Below are 11,340 nucleotides of genomic sequence, written 5' to 3' on the forward strand. Positions count from 1 at the left end.
GGAGCTGTATTGAAGGGTGACATCTCTGAGTGAAGCTCCAGTGGCAGATTTAGAGAGGAGCGTCAGGATGGTGTGTGGGTGTGGGGTGTGCGCACACACATTTCACAGCTCTCCTTCTCGAGGCTTCAAATGTGACTCATGGCACCCTTCAGTATAAACATTTGGGGAAATAATTCAGTCACAATTGAGGATAGACAGCCAACAGCAGGGTTAGTGGTCCAGATGACTGACGTGCTCCAGCGTATGGCCTGAGGCCATCCTGCCATATGGCTGTTGATCACTCTGTTATTCCTGACCTGGGCTCTTAAACATGGTGGCAATCCAGGCATGTATGGTTGAGGACTGAATACAGACTCCGTGTCTTAACTACTCAGCAGCACATTCTGTCAGACCTAAGGAAGCCTTGGGCAAGCCCATGTTCTCCTTGTTTACTGCACGTAATGAAGGGTTTGCAAAGGAGTCCTACGTCTGTGCTCAGAAAATCCTTTGAATCTAAGGAATGAGATGAGTTCTGTTCATGGGGTAAGGATGTAGCTTATTTTAGAACACTTAATTTGTCAACCACGAATAAAACCCCTATTTTGAGGGTTTATTAAACGTTATTAAATTGTTCATTTTTGGCCTATGTATGTGATGCCTGTGCATGTTTGTGTGGGTGTGTATAATGGTGGATTCCTCCTCAATAGTCCTCCAAACCTTACTTTGTGAAGTGACGTCCCTCACTGAATCTGGGGCGGGTGGGCTGACTGGCCAATGGGCACTGAGGATCCTCCTGTCTGCAACCAGCACTGGGTTCTACACTGTGCTACTGCATCTGGCCTGGACTCTGGGCCTCAGGCTTGTGTGGTGTGCTGGCTGAGACATTTTCCCAACATTAGTTGAATAACATTCTATTCCTTTCTTAGGAATTCTTAACCTCATAAAAAGAACAAATCATAAATGAAACCTCCTAAGACATTGAGAGTGTGTTAACTACTTCCTGCTGTAGTGTCATGATAGACTCTTGTCAGATGTCATGGAATGTCGTATTTGACACTAATTAGTTGGCTTTGATTCTGTCCAGCTCAGCATAAAGCCATGGCATCATGTAAAAGCTTGCTGACTTGATAACCTGTCTGGAGTAAGGCAGCATATATGCAGCTCGTCTAAAGCAGAGATCAGACTGAAGGAGAAGCTGCATTAGCTAATTTTATGTGGTGCTCTGAAAGCTATTCTTAGCACACTAGTGCATGAAAAACTGTGAAGCGCTGTGTTAGTCCTACTTTAAAGATGGCTCAATGGGTAAGGCCCCTTGCTATGAGAGCAGAAGGATCTGAGTTCACATCTCTAGCACATATGTAGAACTGCATGTAGCTATGGGTCACCCAAGGGTTAGGTGATGGAAACAGGCAGATTCAGCCAGCTTAGCCCAGACAGTCTGGTCCAGTAATAGACCCTGTCTCAAAAACTGCCTCCACAAATGCTCACATGGGTGTATGTTCCTGCATATGGCATAGTGTGCGCGCGAGGTGGGGGTGGGGGAGCTTGTGCACAAATGTATTTATTCATAGGGGATAAAGGTTCTAGGATCTCTTGCTTTGTATCATCATCATCATTTTGCATATTTTGCATTGCTATTACCCCCTAGTTACTTCTCCTTGTTTAGGTGGTAGGTAGTGGTCAGGCAGCTACCATGAGATGATGACTCAGCAGCTCTGAGCTGCCTGTCAAGGATTGGCACACTGGCTGCCTAGACAGCAGAGAGCTTTACTTTATTTCTAGAGGCTGAAAGTCCAAGATCTGAGATGTCAGCAGGAGGGACTTTATCTGGACTCCTCTCCTTGGCCTGTGGGTTTGGTCTTCACATGTAGATGGTGCCTTCTCTTGTCCTCTCCTGACCACACAGATGTCTGGAAGGTCCATCTGTCTCTCCCTTTCCCTTGCCCACATCTCTTTATTTATCTCCTTTGATACCATTTTAAACCAGATGTGGTGGTGCACACCTTCAGTCCTAGCACTTTTGGGGAAGAGGCAGGTGTATCTGTGAGTTCAACACCAGCTGGCTAGTCCATCCAGACTGAAGGCTGCACAGTGAGACCCTAAGAGGAATAGAAGACAGAACTATCTTACCTATAATACCTCTTTAAAAACTGTCTGCAAATACACTTATGTGTTCGGGCTCTATGGTTAAAACTGCAGATAGGAGTCTTGTGAGCATACAATTGAGTCCAGCATAGGTAGAAAGTGATAATACTGTCCAAAGCACAACACACTCTGGGCTGGAGAGTGGTAGAGCATTTGCATGCCTGACCAGCAGTTAAGGTTAGCTGTTGTAAACTGAGCATGAGAGGTGGAGGCAGGAGGGTCAGAAGTTGAAGAACATGTGTTGTTACATAGTAAGGCCAATCCTGTCCCACACTGTTCTCCCCTCCCCCAACAAACAAACAACCCAGTTCTCTACTGTCATTATTTTGGCACTCAGAATATTTCCAGCCACTTAATCAGAAGACCACACTCTTACATCCACTGGTGATGGGTCTGTTGATCAAGGACATGATTTCTTTGCTGTATAACCCAGGCTGTCCCCAGACTTGCCATTTCTTGTGTCTTCGTCTTGAATGCTGACTGTGTGCATCACTAGTTGGATATTCATTCACCTCCTGAAGCTTGACCTTCTGTTGAATGTAGTAGCAATGAAAACATGGGTCTAGGTCTTTTTTTTTTTTTTTTAAAGACAGGATCTCACTATGTAACTCTGGCTGGTTCACACTTTTGATGCAAACTTGGAATTCTCTTGCCCCAGCCTCCCAGATGCTGGGATTTTGGACACGTGCTTCCACCATGTCCAGTTCCTTCTTTCTGTTGATCATTTTTTTACTTTTGTCTTATTTATATATTTGTTTGTGAGTAATTCTGTTTGTGGCAAATGTGGAAGGCATTTTAGAGTTGATTCTCTCCCTTCATATTTGTGTGGAACAAACTCATGTCAGGCTTGCATAGCAAGCGCTTGACCTGCTTAGCTTTCTCTTAGCCCATGTTGCTCATTTAAACATTCATTTCAGTACCCAAATGTGCTCTTTGTTAAGCAAATAGCCAGAGTGTGGTTTGAATGGAGTGTGTAGTAATACCATGTTGATGTAAAGGCTTCATATCATGTTGTTGTAGAGCAGAAACAAGATTATGGGGGTGAGACAGGGCTGGGGTGATGGCGGGGATTATCTCTGCAGGCAGAAAAGACTGTTTAAGGGCTAGCCAAGCACTGGGCTGTCTGCAGAGTTAATAAGTTACCAAGTAAGTTAGGATAAAAGCCCACAATTCACAGTCATTCTGGTACCTGAGAAAGAAGTCTTCCACAAAGGCAGTAAACAGCTGAAGTGTGCTGTCAGCTGTGCAAGTGTACTAGGCTGTGACTAGATCCCAATCCAGGCCCAGTGATGGAACTCTACAAAGCTGGAAAATAGAATACTTCCCACCTGGAACAAATATACACAGCCCTCCACTTCAGTTATGTAGATTTCTTTTGTAGTGTATTGGTAACCCCAATGATCAAATAAGGCTTGATATTCACCAAGACTGAGGAATAGAAGCTCTGAGTAGTTATATAAGGGAGGCAGAGGCAGGCAGATCTCTGTGAGTTCAAGAATAGCCTGGTCTATACAGAGGAGCCCTGTCTTGGGGCGGGGCATGGGAGGGTGACTGCCTCCATAGCATCTCAACTGCTATATTTGGCAGCAAGATGAGATGTGCTTGCTTTGCTTGGTCAGTTTATTTGAAAATATTCTTTAAAAAGTGTGTAAGTGAGAGAGAGAGAGAGAGAGAGAGAGAGAGAGAGAGAGAGAGAGAGAGAGAGTGTGTGTGTGTGTGTGTGTCCGTCCGTCCAGCAGATTGGAGAAAAATCAGTTGGATCCTGTGGAGTTGTAGTTATAGGTCGTTATCAGCCACCACACACACACACACACACCACAGCAGACACTAGAAACTGAACTCTGTAAGAGCTTCAACCGCTGAGTCATCTTTTTGGCTTTTTGGGGGGACAGTAGGGAGTTCTTCCAGATTTTTTCTGCATAGCCCTGGTTGTCTTGGAACTCAGTCTTGAACTCAGAGATCCAACTGCCTCTGTCTCCCAAGTGCTGGAATTAAAGGCTAAAAGAAGAGTTTTAAAATAGCCCTCAGCTACTAATGAATTGGAAGAGTTAAATGCTGGCTAGCCCTGACCTCAGCATCAGGCTCTTTTTCCCCCCACCTTCTGAGTGATCTCTGCTATGTGTAACATCCATGCCTCAAGTAAGACCAAAATACAGCTGGCAGCTTTCCAGCCCAGAGTCAGAGCCCAGAGGAAGGGTAGAAGCTAGCCCAGGCAGAAATGTGAGTAAAGGTTCTTGTAAAGTTCCCCAGCTGCCACGGGTCATAGAGGCAGCATGGATGTACAGCTGTACTTAGCAATATCATGTTCATAAGTGGGTCTGGAAACTCAGATTGGTGCATGTTTTCCCAATGTGCACCCACAGGGAAGAACCAGTCTTTGTGTTCCATTGGCAACGACATGGTCCTAAACACTGCAGCCAGTCTAGACCTGTGCCATCACATGATGACTGCTGTCATGAGACTAATGAACACTGAGAGGACAGAGGAATGGATCATACACTGAAAACTACCACACCTGTCATGGCAGAGGCTTTAGTTTTAAACTTGAATGCAGGCTTTTTGGTCTCTTAAGTGTTTTGTTGCTGTTTAATAGACCTAATTGGAAGTGAGAAGTAACAATTTGTCCTCTAGGACCAACTTCCAGGAGGCAGTTAAGGCAAACCCTGCGGAGCATCATTCTCTGGAAGATCTAAAAGTAAATATACGACCCCAAATGTATGCAAGTGAGTGTTACAATTAGACAACTGAATAGCCTAGATTCATCCTGCCCCCTCGCACACGTACACCCCCCCTCTCTCTCGTGTGTGTGTGTGTGTGTGTGTGTGTGTGTGTGTGTGTGTGTGTGTGGGAACCAGTTCTCTTATTCCATCACATAGGATCCAGGAATTAAATTCAGGTAACTGGGACTTGGCAGCAAAGTCATCTCTCTGGTCCTCCAAATTGCTTGTCATATAATAAAAGATCTTCAAATTCCATGAAGCAAAAACTATAGACAGAGAGGAAAACAGAGCCCACAAATACAGCTTAAAGTAGCAGTGTCCTTCATTTCATAATGAAGCAAAGCAAGCAGGAAGAAAATGAGCATCAGTACAGTGGATGTGACTAATGTCTTCATGGGCTTATGTTATATGTGCACCTGCATGGATAAGCCAGAGGACAGCTGTCTTCCTCAATCTGTCTCCACTGAACCTTGAGATCATCAGTTGCACTAAATGGCTGACCTAAATTTTGTAATACACACTCCCTTTCCCCAAGTACAGATGTGTCCCACCATGCCCTGCCCAGCTTTTGATCTAGGGATCCAAACTCATGTTTGCACAGCAGTCTTGACTGAGCAATCCCAACAAGCCCCACTTAAACAATACTCTTTATCAGTTCAATCTGGCATTTGTGAAATGCCTCAACAACAAAGCATGTTTTTTATTTAACATATTAAGATATTTGCTTTCAGGCGGTGAATGTGCACGCCTTTAATCCCAGCACTTGGGAGGCAGAGGCAGGTGGATTTCTGAGTTTGAAGACAGCCTGGTCTACAGAGTGAGTTCCAGGACAGCCAGGGCTATACAGAGAAACTCTGTCTCAAAATAAAAAAACAAAACAAAACAAGATATTTGCTAATATTGGACATATCAGAGATATGAAACAAGTTGGATTTTTATGTTAGCTCTGGCTACCATAGCAATATATGTTGTAACATACATGGCTTAGACAACAGAAATTTCCTTCTCAGAGTTCTGGAGGCTAAACTTGAAAAACAGGTGCACTGTTTGCTGGACCAAATGACCAATTAGTGTCACCCCTCAGTGCATGAGGCTCCCAGCCTTGTCCATCCCAACCCTGGACTGTTACCTGACTCTTGATTTTTGCTGTTCTGCACAAGTTCTCTTTCACCAATCACATGATTTGCAGGTATTTTCTTCCATCTCATGAGTGACCTTTGTTTGTTTGTTTGTTTGTAATAGCGTTTGTTTGTAAGCATGGGTGTTTTCACCTGCTTTTTGTTGTTTTGAGAGGGTCCTCCCTGCACCCTCTTTAGAAGCTGTCATATGCATGTAAAAGTTGCAAAGAGTGCTTGCCCTTTACCCAGCATTTCTCTTTGCAGAGTTTTAATCATAAGAAAGTAATTGAGACTGTGGCAGGTTGAACTGCACTGGAGTGCTTTACTTACAGTTGGAAAGCTCTGGAACTAACACTGAAGAGTTGCAGGCTATGTCACAGTTGGGAAGAGGCCATCCTTTCCCTCCCAGGAACAGCACTTGCAACCCTGTCTCAGAACTGGCATCAATACCTCTCTCTTGAGCAGAACTGAAACTTACCTGTTAACTCTTTCCACAGGTCCCTTAATATGGACTTTGAAAACCAAGATAAGGAGAAAGACAGCAACAGTTCTTCTGGCTCTTTCAACGGCAACAGCACCAATAACAGTAAGGCGTGTTACACTGATCATTTCTTCCTGAGTGCGTATGCTTCTGGTAGTCAAAACCCCACCCCCGTGCTCTCCTCATGTGCTCTCCTCAGCTGACCTCTGAACCTCCAGTTGCTCATTTAATGGCTTACATTTGATAGGTTCATACAATCAGATCTGTATGCTTCCATCTGCTAAGTTGTTATGTTCAGAATCTAAAGTCACTGGTTGCTCAAGTACAAGAAGCTTGAGCCCAGTGCTTGCTACTGAGCTCACTCCTTACCTGTAAAGTACAGGTAGTGTCCCTCCACTTGTGCCTTGTTAGCTGTTTTATGAGGTTGTTGATTCTATACTGATGACAGTTTAATTCAGTATCTCCGAGAGAGCACATTCAAGTGCTTGGAAAGATAAGTGTTAGGAGTGTCTCCTGCTTCAAAAAATCCTACAAGAATACAAATCCTTTTTTAAGTAGACATGAGTTTGTAAACAAATTGTCATTTATTCATACACTGAGATTTCATATTTCATAATGAAGTACTTGGGGCCAGGGAGATGGCCTAGGCAGAAAAGTGTCCTGCAAGCATGGAGTGCTGTGCTCGCTCAGGTCCCCAGAACCCATGCAGTAGCCTAGGAGTAGTGGCAGGTGCCTGTAACCACACTGCTGAGGACAAGGATGAAACCCCCACACACCTCATTTCTCTCCAGTTTGCAGGTAAGTTGGAAAGAGACCACGGAATGCAGTCTCCTTGTACTTAGTTTCTATATACTTCATAACCACATTGCACTTGCCTAATTTTTACTTCAAATTAGGAAGTAAACACTACAAAGACAGTAAAGTAGGACTCACTTAAATAGAAAGAATCAGAGGCAGGCGGATCCTCTGTGAGTTTGAGGCCAGCTTGGTCTACAGAGGGAGTTTCAGGCCAGTCAGCACTACATAGAGAGACTGCCTTTAAAAAATGTGTTTCCATAAATGATATGTTCTTTGTGTGAAATAAAGTCTGTACCAGTAATTTGCTAGGAACCACATTAAACCCAATGTGAAATCTGATTTTCAGATTGATGTGTTACATAAGTTATCTTCCGTTAATACTTCAAGACAGCTCACACACTGTAACTTTATTTCTGAAGTCTCATCCCTGTCCACAGCAGCATATTTACAAATGATATAAGTATAGTCTGTGGCACACTGCATCACAGAATCAAAGAGAAACATGTAGTCTGTCTAACATCTCATGGAAGGAAGGACCTGCTAATATCAGGTTTATTTCTTGTAATTTATCAGGGTCACACGAGGGTTATACACCTCTTATGTCATTTTCTTAAGTCTGCCTCCTGTGTCAGACTATGCACCCTTCCCATTATGCACTGAGACCCAGATACCAAGAGGGTTGAGAGGTTACCTACCTGTGAACTACAGTGCAGTTCTCTTTGATGTAGTCTGGAAAATACAAAGAAAGAAAAATATGCTGAAATAGTCAGCACTTACCTAGAGAGCACCTCATCATTTCAGGGTGAAGGATAGTGTAGGGAACGGGCCACACAGTCTGTCTCTTTTTTGTGTTTTTTGTTTGTTTTTGGTTTGTCTTTTGAGACAGAGATTTTCTGTGTAGTCCTGGCTGTCCTGAAACTCACTCTGTGGCCTTGAATGCGGAGATCTGCCTACCTCTGCCTCCTGAGTGCTGGGACTAAAGCCATGGGCCTCCATCACTACCCAGCCAGGTCACACCTTCAAAAATCATAAAATCAATGTCCAGAAAGCCAGAGGGAACACAAACAACTGCGTGAGCACTTAAGAGACTGGGATCCTCAGCAGTCCACTGAGGGAAGGCTCTCAGAAGATCCCTGCAAAGTTAGTGCCAAGATGTTGGCAAGAGGATTTTGGACCAGTTAAAGGAGAAAGTGCCCAGATGGAGGTTTGTAAAAGATTACAGGTGCCTTCTTCCAAAATACCCAAGAGTTGAGGAGTTTGTGGGAAGCAAACAAACATGGAAGTGAAGGAGTGGTGAAGGCCATGTGACCCACAACAGGTATCAAAGCTTACAATGTGAACTGTACTCTGCCCGATAGCTGAAGGTATAAGAGCCTTCTGGAGAGTACAGCACTCGGCTCATTAGAAATCAGGAAAGCTGACTGAACTGTCTGAAACAGCACTGTACAGTCACCAGGATGGCTCAAGATGAAACCCTGGCCACAGCTAGTGTGATAAAGACAAATGCGCTTGTATTTCCTGGGAGAGAGTGTGCTGACAGACATGGATACATTTCAGCATTATCTACTAAGCTCCACCACTCTTGGACCCTGCAGTGTGGCTCTGGGGTTCATGCTTATAGGCACACATCACTGGAAGGCTATAGATGAAAACATGTCAGTATTAGATTAAAGGGTGGGGCGGGAACAGGTAACAGCAACAATAACAGTTCTGGGAGAAGCAGCAAAGCAGATCTGCCCCTTACTGAGGACCCTGCCGCCCTTTCCTGTAGTACACTGCCTGGGAACTCTGGCCAGTTAGGCCTTCCCGTGTACTCCTGAATCTGGTGCATCTGTGTACGACAGACTGTAGTGAGGAAGGCAGGTGTGAAGAAGGCCTCTGCCTCCTGGAGGGAAGGGGGCAGAGCTGTGATGGCCAGCCCAGAAGTAGGTAAGAGGAAGAGAAAGAAATGACAGGCCAGACTTGGTGGTCCAGGTCCTAGAGGCAGCCTTCCATGACTGCTAAGCTAACTACCCTCACTCAGAAGGGGGCACCTTTGCCTTTCCTTCATTGTCTGCCAAACTCATGACTGCTCCTGGTATCTAGGCTTAAATTCTGCTTGAAGAACACAAGAGTTGCCAGTGCTGCCATGGTGAGACTGGATGAAATTTGGGAGGAAATGTTACCCATGACACAAAGCTATCATCTCAGTATGTGGAAAACTAAAGAAGGAAAATAACAACTTTGAGGCCAGTCTGAGCTATAGAGCAACTTCCTGGGTACCCTCGGCTACAAAGTGATATTCTGTCTAAAAATAGTAATAATGATACTAGTGGGCTGGAGAGATAATTCAGTGGTTGAAGAGCGTTGACTGCTTTATCAGAGGGCCCAAGTTCAGTTCTGAGCATCCACATGTTGGCTAACAGCCATCTGTAGATCTAGAATTGTAGATCTAGAATTGTAGATCTAGAATTGTATAACTGTAGATAATCTGATGCCCTCTTCTGGCCTTTGAGAGCAATGCATGAATGTTTTGGATAGTCATAAGTGCAGGCAAAAACCCCATATATATGTACATACATAAGCACACACACACAATGAAATATCAAACAAAGAAGTACACAGAAGAATTATTTGTAATAAGGAAATATTTAGAAAAAAACCTAAATTTCAGTCATAGAATGGAAAGATTTTGCATACAATGAAGTTGTAGAATAGAGAATAGTTCTTAAAAAATAGTGTTGAGTGAGAGAATCCAGACACACATTATTTAATGTATGTAAAGTTCCAAAACCAGGCACCTTAGGTGTGAGTGAGAACATACAGAGTAAAGCCTGTAATTGCAGCGCCTGGCTGGCTGAGGAAGGAGAGTCTCCAGCTCAAAGCCAGCCTGTATTTAACACAGACTCCGTCTGTAAAGAAAAGTCAAAATTCATACATATAGAAAATGGTTGAAGAGAAAGTTGTAAGAGGCAGGGATTTCATCCAGATTATCTCTGACTGCCCAAGTGTATTTGTAATTCCTGTGTCTGCCCAAGAGGCAGGTAGATATCTCTCCCTCTCCTCCTCCCTCTCCCTCTCCCTCCCACCCCCCTCTCTCTCTTTCCACACACACACATACACACACACACACACACACACACACACACACACACACACACACACACACACACCCTTCCTTCCCTCCTTTCTTCCCCCTCTCTCTCCCTCCCTCCTTCCCTCCTTCCTTTCTTTCTTCCTTTCTTCCCTCCTTTCTCCCTTCCTCCCTCACTCCCTCTCTCCTTCCTTCCTTCATTCCTTCCTTCCCTCCTTCCTTCCTTCAGACAGGGTCGCACTGTGTAGCCTTGATTAGTCTGGAGCTCTGGAACTCACTATGTAGACCAATCTGGCCTAAACTCATTAAAAGCCACCTGCCTTTGTTCTCAGTACTGGGACTAAGGGTATATTCCACCAGGTCCATCCCTGTTCTTCATTTAAATAGAAAAAAAAAGCCACATAAATCTCATTGTCTGATTTTAGTCCTTACACATCCAGGAGCAGACCTGATGGCCAGTAAGCAAACGAAGAAAGACAGACACACATGGAAAGAGACTCTGGATAGGGTAGACTGAGGTCTCTGCAGGAGAAACTGTAGCCCCACCCCTAAAGCTTGTCCAGTTTATTATATAGAGTTGAGCAGAAAGGCCAGGTTGATGTATACAGATGAACAAGGAGGTGGGGTTTATGGCACACAGCTGGATCAGGGAGGCAGGCTTAGCTAATGTCAATATAGCAGTGATCAGTTAAGGAGCAGTCTTCACACCCTAAATATTCCTTCAAGGACAGCACTGCCTGCTCATGGACTTCCAGGGAAGGCTTTGCCATTTCATGGAGCCTCAGCAGGGGTTATCCCATGGATTTGAAGCACTGGGATCCTTAACATGGCCCACTCAAGTAAAAACACTTCTTCCTGATCAGGGCTTTTTCCACTCCCCCGAACTGGACATTTGGGGGGGCACGGACTGGGATTTCTTACAGGGTCCCTTGTTCCGCGGGACAATGGGTTATGTATGGCCAGGTGTGCACGGGATTCAGCCTTGACAAACAAACTAGACACGAGTGGTGTAAGGTCTGAGTGTAT

At 44.5% G+C, this 11,340-nt stretch overlaps 1 protein-coding gene across 1 annotated transcript in view; it reads left to right on the forward strand.

Moving 5' to 3' along the window:
- Sppl3 (signal peptide peptidase like 3) overlaps positions 1–11,340 on the forward strand; it is a 93,342-nt gene that overhangs the window by 60,441 nt on the left and 21,561 nt on the right. Inside the window, exon 3 of the mRNA XM_031337540.1 lies at positions 6,460–6,548. Coding sequence (XP_031193400.1) covers positions 6,460–6,548 — 89 coding nt within the window. The remainder of the gene's footprint in view (positions 1–6,459; positions 6,549–11,340) is intronic.

This window comes from Mastomys coucha, unplaced genomic scaffold (assembly GCF_008632895.1).
Source record: "Mastomys coucha isolate ucsf_1 unplaced genomic scaffold, UCSF_Mcou_1 pScaffold22, whole genome shotgun sequence".
NCBI lineage: Eukaryota > Metazoa > Chordata > Mammalia > Rodentia > Muridae > Mastomys > Mastomys coucha.